Source organism: Eptesicus fuscus, chromosome 1 (assembly GCF_027574615.1).
Source record: "Eptesicus fuscus isolate TK198812 chromosome 1, DD_ASM_mEF_20220401, whole genome shotgun sequence".
NCBI classification, from domain to species: domain Eukaryota; kingdom Metazoa; phylum Chordata; class Mammalia; order Chiroptera; family Vespertilionidae; genus Eptesicus; species Eptesicus fuscus.
This window is the reverse complement of record NC_072473.1, coordinates 57,802,432-57,822,753: the sequence shown is the minus strand read 5'-3', so window position 1 is coordinate 57,822,753 and position 20,322 is coordinate 57,802,432. Positions and strand designations below refer to the sequence as shown.

General features: G+C 42.4%; 1 protein-coding gene across 1 annotated transcript in view; it reads left to right on the top strand.

Annotated features, from left to right (window-relative positions):
• The first annotated feature begins 666 nt into the window (after positions 1–666).
• Positions 667–20,322, top strand: part of DYNLT3 (dynein light chain Tctex-type 3) — a 30,497-nt gene continuing 10,841 nt past the window's right edge. Inside the window, exons 1-2 of the mRNA XM_008159537.3 lie at positions 667–870; positions 6,212–6,253. Of these exons, the coding sequence (XP_008157759.1) occupies positions 841–870; positions 6,212–6,253 (72 nt within the window). The 5' untranslated portion in view covers positions 667–840. The remainder of the gene's footprint in view (positions 871–6,211; positions 6,254–20,322) is intronic.

Genomic DNA, 20,322 nt, shown 5'->3' with positions numbered 1-20,322 from the left:
CATAGAAATGTACACTTGTATCATGAAACCTATATGATCCTATTAACCAGTCACCCCCATAAATTTAATGAAAAGAAAGAAAATAAAAATGGGCTGGTGGTAAGTGAACCAAACCTGCTGGGTTGTTATGAGCTTTAATGTGAAAATCTTTAGGATCATCTGACTCTCAGGAATTTTTAAATAAACATAACCATTGTTCTGCTAAAAGTTATCAATTAATGGAGATATTTGTACCTTCTTTCTTATGAATCAAATGTTTCTTTTTATATAGTCATTGAGGAGGAGGAGTATAGGAGTGTACACTTTAGGAGTTATGTATACAGCATCTCATTTGATCTTTACAACCAATAATGAAATGGGTATAATTTTAACTTTTCATACAAGAAAACTGAGGCTGTAGGGAGGTTAATTTTTTGCAGGTAACATAGCTAGTAATTGGACAAATCAAAGCGGCTTGTTCACCACTGCATTAACTACACTTATTTGCTGGATGATGATGAACAAATATATGCAAATAACCACAGCAGTGACACTCAAATAATAATGCGGGATTCAGAGCAACTGACACCAGGACACGTCATATGATCCACCCTGGCACAATTCCCAGCTCTTTAACACCCATCCCTTGTTTCCAGAAAGGTCAGAGGAAGCTGGAGAGACCTCTGATCGCCTAGAACTCTGAGACGTTATGCCAGGAAGGTAGTGCAGCTGAGTCTCAAAGGCGGCTCCAAGAACCACCAGCGACAAAAACAAGGGCGGTGTCTCCCCGGAGGCCAGTGCGCGGCGGCCGCAGAGCTCCACCCGCCCATCGCTCCACCCCCCGGAAGATTTGGAAACACCATGGAGGAGTACCATCGCCACTGCGAGGAGGTATTGCTGCTCTGCCGCCTTAGCGCGACCCCAGCCCCCGCCCGCCGCAGTGCGTGGCTCTCTGCCGTGTGCTCTCCCAGCGCCCGGAGGCCCCAGAATTGGGTCTCCTCCGCCAGGCCAGGGATTCACCCTTCCCGTCTCCGTCCTCCCACACCGAGGCCTGGAGGGTGGGCTGAGAGGCCTGGGTGGCCAGGGCGGTCAGTAGCGATTGGGGTTGGCGGTGGGGTTAGGCCAAGGGGTGGAAAACCTGACTCGGGATGCGTGAGGTGGGGGTGGGGACAGGCTTTGCAAATCTGTCTTCCTGGGCGCTGCCTCTGTCCCTTGGCTTCCCCAAAGTAGGTGCCGCCGCCCTGCGAGTGAGGCCCTGGTTGCAGAGCCACTCCAGCTCCCTGTCGCTCTGTCCTGGGTGCCTGAAAGGAGGTGCTTTATGGATTAAGAACCCTTATTTACTGACTCAGACTTCCTGAAATCTCACCATAACCCTATGGTGTCGGTTATTTTCCTGTTACTGATGGCAACTCTGACTTTATTGGTGAAGTTAAAACTGCAAGGAATGCCAGATGCTCCAGTTTGAACCCAGGCCTCTGACCTCCTCCCAACAACTCTTGCCTGCAAGGGCAGAAGAGACAAAGACATTTTCTGTTTCACAGAAAATACAGCCACAGTTGAATGGTGCGGTGAAAAGAAAGTAGGCGCATAGTTGAGGGGCAGCATAAAATAATATATTATTGGACCCCCAGAAGGGACTTCTGGTTCGTCCATCTTTAGGATGTGGGCTCCTATAGAAGCTAAAACTACATTAAAATTAATTAGTTCTGTGATGCAGGTAGCAAACATACTTACAGATTAGTGCTAATTTATTCTTATTTTAGAAATTGAGCCACAAACAATTTCACCCTCAGGCATATACCCCAGCAAGTGCTACTCTGACTCTTAAGAGGTTTCTGTATGACATTACTTCCTAAATACTTATATTTAAAAATAAATGAAGCCAATATCGGTTTGGCTCAGTGGATAGAGCGTCAGCCTGCGGACTGAAAGGTCCCAGGTTCGATTCCGGTCAAGGGCATGTACCTTGGTTGCGGGCACATCCCCAGTAGGGGGTGTGCAGGAGGCAGCTGGTCGATGTTTCTCTCTCATCGATGTTTCTAGCTTTCTATCCCTCTCCCTTCCTCTCTGTAAAAAATCAATAAAATATATTAAAAATAAATGAAATTACATGTCACCATGACCACACCATACATCCCGGTTATGTATTTGTGACCTTCCAAATCAAAGTGAAATGGACACCCTTTCATTTGTAGACCACTTTCAAAAATAGATGACCTATTTTAAGGTGAAATTAACATTTTAATAGGGTCAAAATGTGTGGGCTTTTTTCATAATATTCCTAATAACTTAGGGAATTTTTATTCCTTTGGTGGGGAAGTCTGTGGTGTAACTGAGTTGAAAATACTTTACATCTATATTCAAGATGATACTTATTTTCAGAATTTACTTGTTTTTTAAACCATTTTTGAATTGTATAGTGGGATTTCCAAAAATGCTGAGTCAGAAAGCTTCTCCATGGATTAACCTGAAGTATTTTGGTGTAGATTTCAATCTTATCACATAGCCTAGTTCTCTACTATGGGACAGACACTTGGATGTCATTAATAGTTGCTTTTAACTCAGGAGTCAATCAAGTCACTCCAAAGGAAAGACTAAGTTGCCAGACCTATTATATAGTACTAGAGGCCCATTGCACAAAGATTCGTGCAATAGGCCTTCCTTCCCCTGGCTGACAGCACCGGTTTTCTTCCGGCACCCGGGACCCAGGCCTTTGCTCTGGCCGCTGCCTTCAGTCTTGGCTCCCGCAGGAGCCTTCAGTCTTCTTCACTCCAGCCAGAGCAACATTCCTGTAGCTCCCTCCACCCCCGCCCTCCCCCTCATAGCCAGCATCCCACCCCACCCTGCGGCTGCATGCCTGTGTATGCAAATTAACCCGCCAGTTTTGTTGGGTTAATTTGCATACTTGCTTCTGATTGGCTGGTGGGTGTTGCGGAGGTATGGTCAATTTGCATATTTCTCTTTTATTAGTGTAGATTAAAGGATCATTAATTTATAATGGTCAAAGTATTTTTACAATCCTTAATTCTGGAAAGCCATATTTTTGCCTACCATGTTAAAAACAAAATCCTATCTAATAATAGAGTAGTATGCAAATTAACCGTACCTCCGCGACAAAAAATGGCGGCCCCCATAGCCACAAGATGGCGGCGACCAGTATGCTCATCCCCGCCGGAGTTCCCCAGTTCCAGGGAGGACTGCTGCTGAGAGCCGGGCAGCTCGGGGTGTCCGGCTGGGAGGCGTCTGCGCCCCCCACACCGCCAACCCCTCTGGGAGGCCGCCCGGGGTGTCCGGATGGGAGGCATCCGCGCCCCCACGCCGCCATCGCCGCCCGGAGGCCGCCCGGGTGTCCGGATGGGAGGTGTCCGCGCCCCACTCTGCCATCGCCGCCCGGAGGCCGCCCGGGTGTCCAGATGGGAGGCGTCCGCGCCCCCAAGCCGCCAACCCCTCCCGGAGGCCGCCCGGGGTGTCCGGATGGGAGGCGTCCGCGCCCCCATGCCGCCAACCCCTCTGGGAGGCCGCCCGGGGTGTCCGGCTGGGAGGCGTCCGCGCCCCCACGCCGCCATCGCCGCCCGGAGGCCGCCCGGGTGTCCGGATGGGAGGCGTCCACGCCCCCATGCCGCCATCGCCGCCCGGAGGCCGCCCGGGGTGTCCGGATGGGAAGCGTCCGCGCCCCCACGCTGCCATCGCCGCCCGGAGGCCGCCCGGGGTGTCCGGATGGGAGGCGTCTGCGCCCCCCACGCCGCCATCGCCGCCCGGGTGTCCGGATGGGAGGCGTCTGCGCCCCCACGCCGCCAACCCCTCCGGGAGGCCGCCCGGGGTGTCCGGATGGGAGGCGTCCGCGCCCCCACGCCGCCATCGCCGCCCGGAGGCCGCCCGGGTGTCCAGATGGGAGGCGTCCGCGCCCCCACGCCGCCAACCCCTCCGGGAGGCCGCCCGGGGTGTCCGGATGGGAGGCGTCCGCGCCCCCACGCAGCCATCGCCGCCCGGAGGCCGCCCGGGGTGTCCGGATGGTAGGCATCCAAGCCCCCACGCCGCCAACCCTTCCGGGAGGCCGCCCGGGGTGTCCGGCTGGGAGGCGCCCAGGACCCCACGCCGCCATCCCCTCCCATAGGCAGCCCGGGGTGTCCTGATAGGAGGCGCCCAGGACCCCACACTGCCATCCCCTCCTGGAGGCAGCCCGGGGTGTCTGGCTGGGAGGCGTCCGCGACCCCACACCGCCAACGCCTCCCAGAGGCAGCACGGGGTGTCTGGATAGGAGGCGCCCAGGACCCCACGCTGCCATCCCCTCCCAGAGGCAGCCCGGGGTGTCTGGATAGGAGGCGCCCAGGACCCCACACTGCCATCCCCTCCTGGAGGCAGCCCGGGGTGTCTGGCTGGGAGGCGTCCGCGACCCCCCACCACCAACGCCTCCCAGAGGCAGCCTGGGGTGTCTGGATAGGAGGCGCCCAGGACCCCACACTGCCATCCCCTCCTGGAGGCAACCCGGGGTGTCTGGATGGGAGGCACCCACGATCCCACACTGCCATCCCCTCCCAGAGGCAGCACGGGGTGTCTGGATAGGAGGCGCCCAGGACCCCACACTGCCATCCCCTCCCAGAGGCAGCCCAGGACCCCCACACTGCCATCCCCTCCCAGAGGCACCCCTCAACCCCACCCCGCCAACCCCTCCCAGAGGCAGCTCTAGGTATCTGGCTGGGAGGCACCCGCGCCCCCCAGGGAGCGAGTCAAGTACTGATGATTCTTCCAAAGGAAAAGTTTAGAGAAAGAGAGGATAGAAAAGGAATAGAAGGAGAAAAGTAAGAAAGGACAAAAGATGAAACATCAAGAAAAAGAAAGAGAAGAAAAAAAGGAAGAAACAACCACAGGATATCACCTTTCCAAGTCTCATGAAATTCCTGTTTAAGGAGTTTATTTTATGATTCTTTTAGTTTGGGTTTACATTTTTACTGTTTTGTCAAGACCACAGCAGGTACACTGTCCAATATGTTTTTTTAAATAAATTTTATTGATTTTTTACAGAGAGGAAGGGAAAAGGATAGAGACTAGAAACATCTATGAGAGAGAAACATGGATCAGCTGCCTCCTGCAGTATGTGCCCCCAACCAAGGTACATGCCCTTGACCAGAATCAAACCCGGGACCCTGAGTCTGCAGGCCGACACTCCATCCACTGAGCCAAACCAGTTAGAGCAGTCCATTATGTTAAAGAAAAAAACCCTATCTAATAAAGAGAGAATATGCAGGGGAGGGCATTTGGGGGTGACCGGGCTGTCAGGGGAGAACAGTTGGAGATGATCTGGCTGGCAGGGGAGCAGTTAGGCGTCGATCAGGCTGGCAGGGGAGTGGTTAGGGCAGTGATGGCGAACCTATGACATGCGTGTCAGCACTGACACACGTAGCCATTTCTGATGACATGCGGCAGCATGTCGAGGATGAAACATTTGCTGCTCCTGAGGATGAAACATTTGCGACTAGAGTCTTGGAGTTAGTTTTTTCCTCAAAGTGACACACTACCCGAGTTATGCTCAGTTTTTTGGCGAAGTTTGACACACTAAGCTCTAAAGGTTGCCCATCACTGGGTTAGGGGGTGATCAGGCTGGCAGGCAGAAGTGGTTAGGGGCAATCAGGCAGGCAGGCGAGCAGTTGGGAGCCAGCAGTCCCGGATTGTGAAAGGGATGTCTGACTGCCTCTTTAGGCCCGATCCCTGTCGGGCCTAAAGAGGCAGTCAGACATCCCCCGAGGGGTCCCAGATTGGAGACTGTGCAGGTTGGGCTGAGGGACATCCTCCCCCAGTGCACGAATTTTGTGCACCGGGCCTCTAGTTAAAGTAATAAGCATTCTGTTCTCATTGACCACCTTATGCTCACTTAACTGCAACCATCTCCTGTATACTGATGACACATCTTTATATCCACATCCTGCTGTTTCCTGCACTCTCCAATGCAATGATTCTCAATCTAGGGTGTTCATCAGAATCACCAGTAAAGCACTTTTAAAAAATGTAGTTGCCCAGGTTCTGCCCCCGACCAAATGAATCAAAATCTCCAGGGAGGTAGGTGTGAAAAGGATACTATAATTTAAATGTTTGAGGTAGGATTAGTAGCCTCAGTAGCCTGGATTCCCCTTATATTCACTAGTACCTGTCTAGGCCAGCCTAGGGGATTCTGTTTACCACCAATAAGATGAAGTCTGTGTTACAAGCAGCTTTGTCTTTTATTTTCCCCCTTTAGGTTGGCTTCAATGTGGATGAAGCCCACAACCTTGTTAAAGAGGTAAGTTATACATCTTGTTCATTTTGAGGGCTGCTGCATTGATTGCGCTTTAAAAAGCTGTGTTTTGACTTTTAGTACAAAGAAACCTTAGTATTAAAACAAGATTTTTAACAGTTGTTCACTAACTCTTTACAGGAGTGCTCCTATGTTTGTTTTTTAATCCTCACCCAAGGATTTGTTTTTGTTGATTTTTAGAGAGAGAGGAAGGGAAAGAGAGAAACAGCGATTGGTTGCCTCCAGTATGCACCTGACTGGCAATCGAGCCTGCAACCTTTCAGTATGTGGGATGACTCTCCAACCAACTGACCCACCCAGCCAGTGCTTCTATGTTTTATTGTATGCTGCCAGGCATCCTGGAGCTTATTCTGAAAGTGATGTTTAAGTATGAATCTAGAAAACTGATTTACTGTTTTCTAAAATTGATGTCTTTTGAACAAAATAACTTTTATCTCAGCAGGCCAAATATTACTTTAAATGCTAATGCTATATACATATATATATATATACTTTTATATATGTAAATTTATATATTTACTAGTGGCCCAATGCATGAAATTCATGCAAGGGTAGTCCTTCCTTCCCCCAACTGTCGCTCTCACAGCCCCCGCCCCTGCCCCCCGCCCACACCCGCCCTAGCCTAGCACTGCCCCCATCTGCCATCACACACCCCTGGTTCCTGGGTTCCATGGAACCCCCCCAATCGATTGCCCTGCAGAGGGTGGCCTAGGCCTCCCTTTGGGGGGCGATTGTGGGGTGATGGCGGGGCCCCCGACCAATCGCATGACACCCGCCTTGGGTGGCCTGGCGCCAGTACGTGTCATAGTATGGTCATCTAGAAGGTTGTCCAGATGGTCGTTCTGCTGTTAGGTCATTCAGTCAATTTGCATATTATGCTTTTATTGTTATAGATATATGTCATATATACCAAAGAAATAAGAGACCATAGAGACCAATATCTGCCTTTGGTCATTTTGTGTTTTTTTAGCACTGTATTGGAACTAGAATCACTTGACATCTTTTAGACACTGTATGATGGTAAATCAAAATCTTAAGAACAATATTTGAAATATCAATCTGACCCTCCTGTTAGGCAAATAGACAAGTAGTTCTCTTTGGGAATCAATTCTGGCAGAGGAATTAGTCTGGTGGCATCTGCACTGTGGGTAAGGTATTTATGAACATTTTTAATAGTCCTGAGTCATTTTTAACTGTGCCAAATCCTAGGGAAAAAAAAGAGCTGGCCTAGGAAGCAGGCTTGTTATGTGGGTATGGCTCTTGGGGCCTGTGTCCTAGCCAAACCTACCTGCCTTTAGTCTAGGCATTGAACACCTTATCAGCCTGTCCTGAGACAGTGCCTTACCTGCCTGAATGTTCTGGTGCACAAGTTCACCCAGAACTCAATCAGTTCTGGCCTTGTACAACTAGGGTCAGCTTGAGGCCTAGATAAGCACCTGAAAATCCTGCCATATTTTAATAGTTCAGAAATATGTATTAGAACTATGTAACCCAGGAATATTTAATTTTTAAAACAATACAAATGTTTTCAATGCCTTGACAGTACAAAAGCAAAATGCAGTCAGCTTGGAGGTAGAGGAGGGCATAGAGGTCATGGGAAGGGCAGGAGTGATAACAACCTCATTTTTTCAAAGTGTTTGTGGTTGATGGAACATGAAGAAAATGATGCTGGGTTATTTGAGGAGCCTTTTAAATAGACCTTGTTCTTTACTAACATTCTGAGCCAAATGAAAAGACAAGAGTCACTAGAAATAGAATAAAATATTATCTTTATTATAAATATAAAGAAGGGGTTGGAGATTGGAGCTTATTTTTGCTAACTCCCTACCTGTTCAGTTCAGACCTTGGTAGACGCATCCAAGGGAAAGATTAAGTCAACAGAGAGAAACACTTAGCCAGGCTGTTGCCTTTTGTTGGTCTGGGTGGAGAGGAAAGGAGAAAAATACTTAAGTCCAAGGCATTTGGGAGATTTGTTTTTCCAAACGAGAATGGTGGATCAATGGTTGTCACTCATTAAACAAGTAATTCACTGTACCTCCATGAGGAGGAATAATGACAGGTGGGCCAAGAAGCCAGGAATGTTAAGGAAAAATCCTGTGTATGGAAGGAAACGCCAGGAGTAGAAAAGAAACATGCTCCTAACAGTATAAATATATATGGAAGTAAAAATACTGAATTCACTATTGAGGGAAGAAGCAGGTGATCTGATGGAACTAAATTTTCATCTCTCATAGCAAGAGCTCTAAGAATGTTGTCTATAATTCATAAATCAAGAAATGGTGGTATAAACATTATTTGGAGATATGTAAGTAATCTCTTAGAAAATAAAAACAGTTGTGCACTGATGGGATTTCCTTTAGGGAATGGAACTGAGTATGGGAAAGGGTGGGGAGGGGATTCTTGCTTTTCATTGTAAGCTTTTCTGTTCCGTTGAATTTTTAAAACTATGTGCAGAGGCTGTTTTATTAAATGAAAAGAACCATGCTTCATAAACTGGGATATGCATACTTGGTGGTGGCTAGGTAGAGCCACTGGGTGTGTTTTAGAGCATCGGTTTTACTTAAGTACTTGCAAGAAGGAGTTAAGTAATATAAATAATTTAACCAAAAACATTTTAAATAAAAAACAAACTCTGATACATTATGGAGTCAAAAGCAGGCTTCACTTGAAGTTTTTATATGAAATAAGAGACTTCAAACAAATCTCAGGTTTCCTCCGGGTGACTTTCAGCTCCATGTCTATCCTCTTCCCTGCTCCAGCATTGGAAAGGCTTGAGAGAGTGAGAGAGCACTATTTTAAAACATTTAAGTACTTTCTCCATAGTTTCAGCAGGTATTTATGTTTTCCTTATTTCTTTCTAATCTCCTTTATTTTCTCTCCTTAGATTTCTTACTCTGAGCCCCTATGCTAATATATTTCTTTCTGAAGTCTTAGAACCACTCACTTATCAGTGATATGCATACATTTTATCTGTTGTCAGTAATAGAATTTCCCTCCACATAAATTCTCATGGAACTTAGTCTAAAGTAGATTTGATTTAGGATACCCAACAAATATATCAAAGCCAATATTACTTCAACATTTACTGAGTGCCTGCTATGTGTCCACTTTCTCAGTTTGGCCCTGGGAATAGACAGGTTAAGGACCTCATTATCTAGTGGGCCTCCTGGTTTATGCTAATTAAGAAGTCAAAATCTTAATTAATAGTAATTAGCTATTTACAAGGGGATCCAGAGCCCCATGATGTTTTTCTGTTGTTTAGATGATCTGAAAGAAAAATGAGTGCTCTTAGTTTCTCATTAAGGAAAAACAGTCTAGGGAGAGTAGGAGATTTGCCTAAAGTCATCAGCTTGGGATGGTAAAGACAGAATCAAAACCCTGTTGCCCTGACCCCTGGTCCACTGGCCCTCCTAACTCTTATGCTATTGCATATTCTAGGAGAATAATTTGAGCCCCATTCCTTTCTTAAAGTCCTCTAAATTTAACTTTTCTTTCTACATTTTATCATTAGTGAAAATTTCATACTGCCCAGCTTAACATTTCATATTAATTTGTGCCTTTCTGGATTTTAATTACAATTGTAGTAAATGAAAGCTGCATATGTGCACATGCGTGTGTGTGTGTGTGTGTGTGTGTGTGTGTGTGTGTGATTAAGCTGGATTCTATAAATTAATTGAATGAGTGCTTTATTATCCAGGCTCTTATCACTCGAATATAAAATAATAGCAGCAAAACTAGTTAGGGAAAAACAAATACTGTATACTCACTTATATGTGGAATCTAAAAAAGTTGAACTCATAGAAACAAAGAGTAGAAAGGTGTTTTCTGAGGTCTGGGAGAGCCAGGGGAACAGGGCAATGTAGTTCAAAGGGTATAAACTTCCAGTTAAAGATGAATAATTTCTGGGAACCTAATGTACAGTGTGTAATTACAGTTAACACTGTAATGTATACTTGAAAGTTGCTGAAAGTAGATCTTAAATGTTCTCAACACACATGCAAAAATAATAACTGTGAGAGATGGGTTTGTAAATTTACCTTGTCATAGTAATTATTTCACAATGTATACATGTATCAAATCATCATATTATATACATTAAAGTTACATATTATATGTCAATTATATTTCAGTAAAACTGGGAAAATAAAATAAGCAGTAATAATGATAATGATGATAATAATATCTAGCATGAGTTTCTGTGCTTACTCTGTGGCCATCACTGTGTTTGAGCACATGGCATTCATTATCTCCTTCCAGTCTCACAACAACCTGCTGAGATGAAACTGTTATATCTTTTTTTTTTTTTTTAAACATTTTTATTGATTTTTTACAGAGAGGAAGGGAGAAGGATAGAGAGTCAGAAACATCGATGGGAGAGAAACATCGATCAGCTGCCTCCTGCACACCTCCCACTGGGGATGTGCCCGCAACCAAGGTACATGCCCTTGACCGGAATCGAACCTGGGACCTTTCAGTCCGCAGGCTGACGCTCTATCTACTGAGCCAAACCAGTTAGGGCAAAACTGTTATATCTTGAAGCATTAGGAAAATAGGGGCTTCAAGAGGTTAAGTCACTTGCAAAAGGATACATAGGAAGTAGGTGGCAGTGGTGATCTTAAAACCTAAGATTGTGATTCTAAACCAGTGCTCTTAATCAAATATCAGAAGTGAATAGAAGTAAATATTGTGGAAAATTATTTAACTTTCCCTTTACAGGGCACCCCAAAAACAGTGTTTTTTGATGAATAGCAAATATTCTAGTTTTATAGCTAAGCAATTCCGTAATATGAATGAGAATGTAATTATTATACACTAGGAGCCCAGTGCACGAATTCGTGCACCTTGAAATGAACTGTGGGCCGCAAGGCTGCAGTGGGCACAGGGGAAGGTCTCAGCCCATCCTCCACGCCCCCACCCAACCCCTCCCGCCACTGCCCCCAGTCCTTTGTCTGCCAGCAATCCCACTCTGCTGCAGCTGCTCCCATGCACTGACTGTGCCAGCCCACTTGCACCCGCTGAGGGCGCGGAAAGATTGGAGCTGGCACCAGCAGCACCAATTGCCCCTCAGGAGCAGTGGGAGGTGGAGAAGCCCAGAGGGGCGATCAGGGATGGCAGCCATAGCTCGCACCCACTGACGGTGCCCAGCGATCGGGGCCAGCGCTGGCAGCAGGTGCAAGCACCAGGCAGGACCATGGTGCACGTGTGAGAGCAAAGAATTTTCAGTAACCACCAGAAGCTCGCCCTATGACAGCGACCGGTGCCCCACCTTGGTCTGGAACCCCAGCTCACCTGCTCCACCATCCCGCCTTGGCCGATGCCCACTATGTTCCACCCTCTGCCGCCTGCTGCCAATGCCCACCATGTTCCATGCGCACCCCCTGGTGGTCAGCACATGTCATAGCGACTGTTTGTGTGATTGTTCCGCCTTTCGGCCTATTTGCATATCAGCCTTTTATTATATAGGATAATTAAATTTTAAATTGGTCTCATCCTTTGTTTTCGGCATCTGAAACCTAGTTCAAATCTCAACTGTTTGACCCAGCCACTGTGGCTCAGTGGTTGAGCATGGGCCTATGAACTGGGAGGTCACGGTTCGATTCCCAGTCAGGCCGTATTCCTAGGTTGCAGGCTCGATCCCCAGAGTGGGGTGTGCAGGAGGCGACCAATCAATGGTTCTCTCTCATCATTGATATTTTTATCTCTCTCCCACTCCCTTCCTCTCTGAAATCAATAAAAATATATTTTTAAAAAATCCCAACTGTTTCAAAGCCATTCTTTTTTTAGTGTCTGTGCATATTGTTTTTACTTATTAATTTTTTTTATTTATTTATTTATTTATTTATTTATTTATTTATTGTTTAAGGTCTTACAAATAGTAGTATATATGTCTCCTTTTTTACCCCCATTGACCTCCTCCTAGCCTCCTTTGCTCTCCCCCCTCCCCCAGTGTCTTGCGTCTGTTGGTTGTGCTTACATGCATGCATAAAACTCCTTCAGTTGACCTCCTACCCCTCCCAACCCTCCCCTACCTTCCCACTGTAGTTTCACAGTCTATTTGATGCTTCTTTGCCTCTGTGTATTTTTGTTCAACAGCTTATAATGTTTTTTATTATTCATAAATGAGTGAGATCATGTGGTATTTATCTTTCACTGACTGGCTTATTTCACTTAGCACAGTGGTCGGCAAACTGTGGCTCACGAGCCACATGCGGCTCTTTGGCCCCTTGAGTGTGGCTTTTCCACAAAATACCACAGCCTGGGCGAGTCTATTTTGAAGAAGTGGCATTAGAAGAAGTTTAACTTTAAAAAATTTGGCTCTCAAAAGAAATTCCAGTCGTTGTACTGTTGATATTTGGCTCTGTTGACTAATGAGTTTGCCGACCACTGACTTAGCATAATGCTCTCCAGTTTCATCCATGCTGTTGCAAATGGTAAGAATTCCTTATTTTTTACAGCAGCTTAATATTCCATTGTGTAGATGTACCACAGTTTTCTAATTCATTCATCTGCTGATGTTCATTTAGGCTATTTCCAAATCTTAGCTATTGTAAATTGTGCTGCTATGAACATAGGGGTGCATATATCCTTGCTGATTGGTGTATTTATTTTCTTGGGATATATGCCTAGAAGTGGTATTACTGGGTCAAATGGCAGTTCCATTTTTAATTTTTGAGGACACTCCATACTGTTTTCCACAGTGGCTGCACCAGTCTGCATTCCCATCAGCAATACACCAGGGTTCCTTTTTCTCCACATTCTTGCCAGCAATTGTCATTTGTTGATTTGTTGATGATAGCCATTCTGACAGCTGTGAGATGGTACCTCATTGTTGTCATAATTTGCATCTCTCAGATGATTAGTGACTTTGAGCATGTTTTCAATATGTCTCTTGGCTTTCTAAATGTCCTCTTTCAAAAGGTGTCTATTGAGGTTCGTTTATCATGTTTTGATTGGATTGTTTAACTTCCTTTTGTTAAGTTGTATGAGTTCCCTGTAAATGTTGGAGATTAAACCCTTATCGGAGATAACATTGGCAAATATATTCTCCCATGCAGTAGGCTTTCTTGTTGTTTTGTTGATCGTTTCTTTTGCTGTACAGAAGCTTTTTGTTTTGATGTAGTCCCATTTGTTTATTTTCTCTTTAGTTTCCATTGCCCTAGGAGCTGTATTGGTAAAGATATTGCTATGACAAATGTCTGCTATTTTGCTGCCTATGGCTTCTTCTAATATTTTTATGGTTTCCCATCTTACATTTATGTCATTTATCCATTTTGAGTTTATTTTTGTGTATGGTGTACGTTAGTGGTATAGTTTCATTTTTTTGAAAGTATCTCTCCAGTTTTCCAAATACCACTTATTGAAGAGACTGTCTTGTCTCCATTGTATGCTCTTGACTCCTTTGCCAAATATTAATTGAGCATAATGGCTTGTGTTGATTTCTGCGTTCTCTGTTTTATTCCACTGGTCTATATGTCTGTTCTTGTGCCAGTACCAGCCAGTTTTGAGAACAGTGGCTTTGTAGTATAGATTGATACTGTTATTATGATACCTCCAACATTGTTCTTCTTTCTCAATATTGCTACAGCTATTCGAGGTCTTTTTTTTATTCCAGATAAATTTTTGGAAAATTTGTTCTAGGTCTTTTAAGTATGCTTTTGGTATTTTAATGGGGATTGCGTTGAATTTGTAGATTGCTTTGGGTAGTATGGACACTTTAATAATGTTTATTCTACCAATACATTAACATGTTATATTCTTCCATTTGTTCATGTCTTCCTCTAATCTCTTTTTTCAGCATCCTGATATTTTCTGAATACAGGTCCTTTCTCTCCTTGGTTAAGTTTATTCCTAGGTATCTTAATTTTTTTGTTGCAATGGTAAATGGGATTGCTTTTTAAATTTCTCTTTCTGTGAGTTCATTATTGATGTATAGAAAAGCTATAGAATTCTGGATGTTAATATTGTATCCTGCTGCATTGCCGAATTCATTTATTAAGTTTAGTAGTTTTTTGATGGAGCCTTGGGGTTTTCTATGTATAGTATCATGTCATCTGCGAATAAGGACAGTTTTCCTCCTTTTTTTCCAATTTGGATGCCTTATATATCTTCTTTTTGTATGATTGCAATGGCTAGTATTTCCAACACTATGTTGAACAGGAGTGATGAGAGTGGGCATCCCTGTCTTGTTCCTGTTAGTGGAAATGGTTTTAGTTTTTGCCCATTGACTATGCTGTTGACTGTGGGTTTGCCATATATGGCTTTTATTATGCTTAGATATGATGCTCCTATTCCCACCTTGCTGAGAGTTTTTATCAAGAAAGGGTGTTGGATTTTGTCAAATGCTTTTTCTACGTCAATTAATATGATTATGTGATTTTTGTCTCTCAGTTTGTTTATCTGATGTATCACATTTATTGATTTGCGGATATTGTACCATACTTGCATCTCCGAATAAATCCCACTTGGTCATGGTGTATGATCTTTCTAATGTGATGCTGGATTTGATTTGCTAAATTTTGTTGAGGATTTTGGCATCTATGTTCATGAGGTATATTGGTCTGTAATTCTCTTTCATTGTATTGTCTTTATCTGGATTTGGAATTAGGGTAATGCTGGCTTCATAGAATGAGCTTAGAAGTGGTCCTTTCTCTTGAATTTTTTTGGAATAGTCTGAGGAAGATAGGTTTTATTTCTTCTTTGAATGTTTGATAAAACTCCCCTGTGAAGCCGTCTGGTCCAGGGCTTTTGTTTGTTGGAAGTTTTTTTATTACTTCTTCAATTTCATCCATAGTTATTGTCCTAATCAGATTTTTTTTATTCCTCCTGGTTATGTTTTGGAAGGTCGTATTTTTTTAGGAATATGTCCATTTCTTCTAGGTTGTCTAGTTTGTAAGAATAGAGTTGTTCATAGAATTTTTTTACAATCCGTTGTATTTCTGTGGAGTCTATTGTAAAGTTTTCCTCTTTCGTTTCTGATTTTATTTGGGTCCTTCTCTCTTTGCTTTTTGGTGAGCCTGGCAAGAGGTTCATCAATATTGTTTATCTTTTCAAAGAACCAGGTCTTGGTTTCATTGATCTTTTGTATTGTGGGTTTTTTTGTGTGTTTTTTTGTGTTTTTTTTTTTTTTTACTCTATGTCATTTATTTCCACTCTAATCTTTATTATTTCCTTCCTTCTGCTCACACTGTGCTTTTCTTGTTGCTCTCTTTCTAATTCTTCAAGTTGCAGAGTTAGATGGTTTACTACCAATTTTTTTTTTTTTTTTTTTTTTTTTTTTTTAGGTAGGCCTGTAATGCTATGAGCTTCCCTCTCAGGATTGCTTTCACTGTGTCCCAAAGATTTTGGATTGTTATGTTTTCATTGTTGTTTCTTTCCAGGGTGTTTTTTATTTCTTCTTTGATCTCTTTGGTAACCCACTAATTGTTTAATAGTATGCTATTCAGCCTCCAAGTGTTTGAATTTTTGTGATTGTTTTTACTATAGTTGATTTCTAATGTTATGCCATTGTGATCTGAGTTGAAGCTTGATATGATTTCAATTCTCTTGAATTTGGAGAGACTTTGGCTGTGTCCCGATATGTGGTCTGTCTTTCAAAATTATCACATGTGAGCTTGAGAAGAATGTATATTCTGTACTTTTTGGTGGAATGTTCTAAAGATGTTGATTAAGTCCATCTGTTCTATGTTCTAGTGAGTGATTTAGGATTGAAGTCACTTGGCTAATTTTTTCTCTAGAGGATTTATCCAGTGATGTTAATGGGGTATTAAAGTCTCCTACTATGGTTGTGTTGCTGTCAAGCTCTCCCAGGACATCGTTGGTTTTTTTCATTTTTTTATTAAGGTATTATATGTGTACATATCTTATCATTACCCCCCCCACCCCACTCCCATACATGCCCTGACCCCCCCAAGGTTTGCGTCCATTGGTTTATGCTTATATGCATGCATACAAGCCCTTCGGTTGATCTCTTATCTCCACCACTTCTCCCTAACCTTCCCGCTGTAATTTGACAGTCAGTTTGATGCTTTCCTGTCTCTGTATCTTTTTTTCATCAGTTTATAATGTTCTTTATTATCCATAAATGAGTGAGATCATGTGGTATTTTTCTTTCATTGACTGACTTATTTCACTTAGCATAATGTTCTCCAATTCCATCCAGTTTGCTGCAAACGGTAAGAAGTCCTTTTTTATGGCAGCATAGTATTCCATTTTGTAGATGTACCATAGTTTTCTGATCCAGTCATCTGCTGATGGTCACTAGATTGTTTCCAAATTTTAGCTATTATAAATTGTGCTGCTATGAACATAGGGGTGTATATATGCTTTCTGATTGGTGTTTCTACTTTGTTGGGATATATTCCTACAAGTGGGATTACTGGGTAAAATGGGAGTTCCATTTTCAGTTTTTTGAGTTAACTCCATACTGTTCTCCACAGTGGCTGCACCAGTCTGCATTCCCACCAGCAGTGTACGAGGGTTCCTTTTTCTCTGCATCCTCGCCAACACTTGTCCTTTGTTGATTTGTTGATGATAGCCATTCTGACAGGTGTGAGATGGTACCACATTGTTGTTTTGATTTGCATCTCTTGGATAATTAGTGACTTTGAGCATGTTTTCATGTGTCTCTTGGCCTTCCTTCTGTCTTCTTTCAAAAAGATTCTATTTAGGTCCGTTGCCCATTTTTTTATTGGATGATTTATCTTCCTTTTATTAAGTTGTATAAGCTGCCTGTAGATGTTGGAGATTAAACCTTTATCAGTGATAACATTTGCAAATATGTTCTCCCATACAGTGGGCTTTCTTGTTATTTTGTTGATGGTTTCTTTTGCTGTAAAAAAGCTTTTTATTTTGATGTAGTCCCATTTGTTTATTTTCTCCTTAGCTTCCATTGCCCTAGGAGCAGTATCTGTGAAGAATTTCTTTGGCATATGTCTGAGATTTTGCTGCCTGTGGATTCCTCTAGTATTTTTATGGTTTCCCGTCTTATGTTTAAGTCCTGTATCCATTTTAAGTTTATTTTTGTGTATGGTGTAAGTTGGTGATCTAGTTTCATTTTTTTGTATATATCTGTCCAATTTTCCCAACACCATTTATTAAAGAGACTGTCTTGATTCCATTGTATGTTCATGCCTTCTTTGTCAAATATTAATTGAGCATAGTGGTTTGGGTTGATATCTGGATTCTCTATTCTATTCGACTGATCTATATGTCTGTTCTTATGCCAATACCAGGCTGTTATGAGAACAGTGGCTTTGTAGTACAGCTTGAAATCTGATATTGAGATCCCTCCTACATTATTCTTCTTTCTCAGGATTTCTGTGGATATTCGGAGTCTTTTTTTATTCCAGATGAATTTTTGGAGAGTTCTTTCAAGGTCTGTGAAATATGCCGTTGGTATTTTAATGGGGAGTGCATTGGATCGATAGATTGCTTTGGGTAGTATGGACATTTTATTGATGTTGATTCTACCAATCCATGAACATGGTATGTTTTTCCATCTGTTTATGTCTTCCTCTATCTCTTTTTTCAGTGTCCTGTAGTTTTCCACGTATAAGTCTTTTACCTCCTTAGTTAAATTTATTCCTAGGTATCTTAATTTTTTTGGTGTCACGGTAAATGAGATTGCTTTTTTAGTCTCTCTTTCTGTAAGTTCACTATTGGTGTATAGAAAGACCATAGATTTCTTGGCGTTAATTTTGTATCCTGTTTCATTGCCAAATTCATTTATTAAGTCTATTAGTTTTTTAATGGAGTCTTTCAGGTTTTTTTATGTACAATATAATGTCAACTGCAAATAAGGACAGCTTTACTTTTTTTTTCCAATTTGGGTGCCTTTTATTTCTTCTTCTTGCCTAATTGCAATGGCTAATACTTCCAGTACTATGTCAAACAGGAGTGGTGAGAGTGGGCATCCCTGTCTTGTTCCTTTTCTTAGTGGAAATGGTTTTAGTTTTTGCCCATTGAGTATGATGTTTGCTGTGGGTTTATTATATATAGCTTTTATTATGTTGAGGTATGATCCTTCTGTTCCCACCTTGTTAAGAGTTTTTATCAAGAAAGGGTGTTGGATTTTGTCAAATGCTTTTTCTGCATCAATTGATGTGACTATGTGATTTTTAACTCTCAATTTGTGTATGTGAAGTATCACATTTATTGATTTGCGGATATTGTACCATCATTGCATTACTGGGATAAATCCTACTTGGTCATGTATGATTTTTCGATGTACTGCTGGATTCGATATTCTAGAATTTTGTTGAGGATTTTGGCATCTATGTTCATGAGGGATATCGGCCTATAATTCTCTTTCATTGTATTATCTTTATCTGGTTTGGTATTATGGTGATGCTGGCTTCATAGAAGGAGCCTGGAAGTGTTCCTTCCTCTTGAATTTTTTGGAATAGTCTGAGGAGGGTAGGTTTTAGTTCTTCCTTGAATGTTTGCTAAAACTCTCCTGTGAAGCCATCTGGCCCCGGGCTTTTGATTGCTGGAAGCTTTTTGATGACTGTTTCAATTTCGTCCATAGTTACTGGCCTATTGAGCTATTTAGATTCTTCCGGATTGATTTTTGGAAGGTTATATTTTTCTAGGAATATGTCCATTTCCTCCCGGTTGTCCAGTTTGTTGGAATAGAGTTGTTCGTGGTATTTTTAACAATCCTTTCTATTGTGGTGGGGTCTGTTGTTATTTCACCTCTTTCATTTCTGATTTTATTTGGGTCTTCTCTCTTTGCTTCTTGGTGAGACTGGCTAGAGGTTCATCAATTTTGTTTATCCTTTCAAAGAACCAGCTCATGGTTTTGTTGATCTTTTGTATTGTTTCTTTGGTCTCTATGTCATTTATCTCCACCTTGATGTTCACTATTTCCTTCCTTCTTCTTACACTGGACTTTTCTTTTTGCTCTTTTTCTAACTCTTTGAGTTGTAGGTTTAGGTAATTTATTACAATTGTTTCTTGTTTCTGGCAGTAGTCTTGTACAGTTATGAACTTCCCTCTCAAGACTGCTTTCGCTGAGTTCCATAGATTTTGGATTGTGGTGTTTTCATTGTCGTTTGTTGCCATGATGTTTTTTATTTCTTCCTTGATCTCTTTGGTAACCCAGTCATTTTTTAATATCATGCTGTTTTATTTAGTTTCCATGTGTTTTATTTTTTTGAATTGTTTTCATTGTAGTAGATTTCCAGTTTTATGCCACTGTGATCTGAGAAGATGCTTGATATGATATCTATCTTCTTGAATTTTAAGAGACTTTGCCTATGTCTCAACATATGGTCTATCTTTGAAAATGACCCATGTGAACTTGAGAAGAATGTATATTCTGTGGCTTTGGGGTGAAATGTTCTGAAGATGTCAATTAATTCCATCTGGTCTAGTGAGTCATTTAGGATTGATGTTTCTTTGCTGATTTTTGTGTTTAGAGGATTTTTCAATGGTGATAGTGGGGCATTAAAGTCTCCTACTATGATTGTATTGCTGTCAATCTCTCCCTTGATATCCTCCAGGAGATTTTTTATGTATTTAGGTGCTCCTGTATTGGGTGCATATATGTTTACCAGAGTTATTTCTTCTTGTTGGATTGCTCCCTTTAGTATTATGAAGTGGCCTTCCTTATCTCTTGTCATGTCCTTCACTTTGAGATCTAATTTGTAAGATATAAGTATTGGTAACCCAGCTTTTTTATTTTTTTTCTCATTTCCATTCGCCTGGAATACCTTTTTCCATCCCTTCACCCTCAGTCTGTGTGCGTCTTTTTTTCTGAGATGGGATTCTTATAGACAGCAGATATATGGGTCTTGTTTTCTTATCCAATCCATTACCCTATGTCTTTTGATTGGGGCATTTAATCCATTTACATTAAAAGTTATTATTGATTGGTACTTATTTGTCACCATTTTTATTCTTTACCCCTGTGTTCCTTCTTCACATCCTATTTCTTTTTTTTACAGCAGACCCTTTAGCATTTCTTGCATTGCTGGTTTTGTGGTAATAAATTCCTTCGTCCTTTTTTGTCTGTTAAGTTCCTGATTTCACCTCCAATTTTGATTGATAGACTT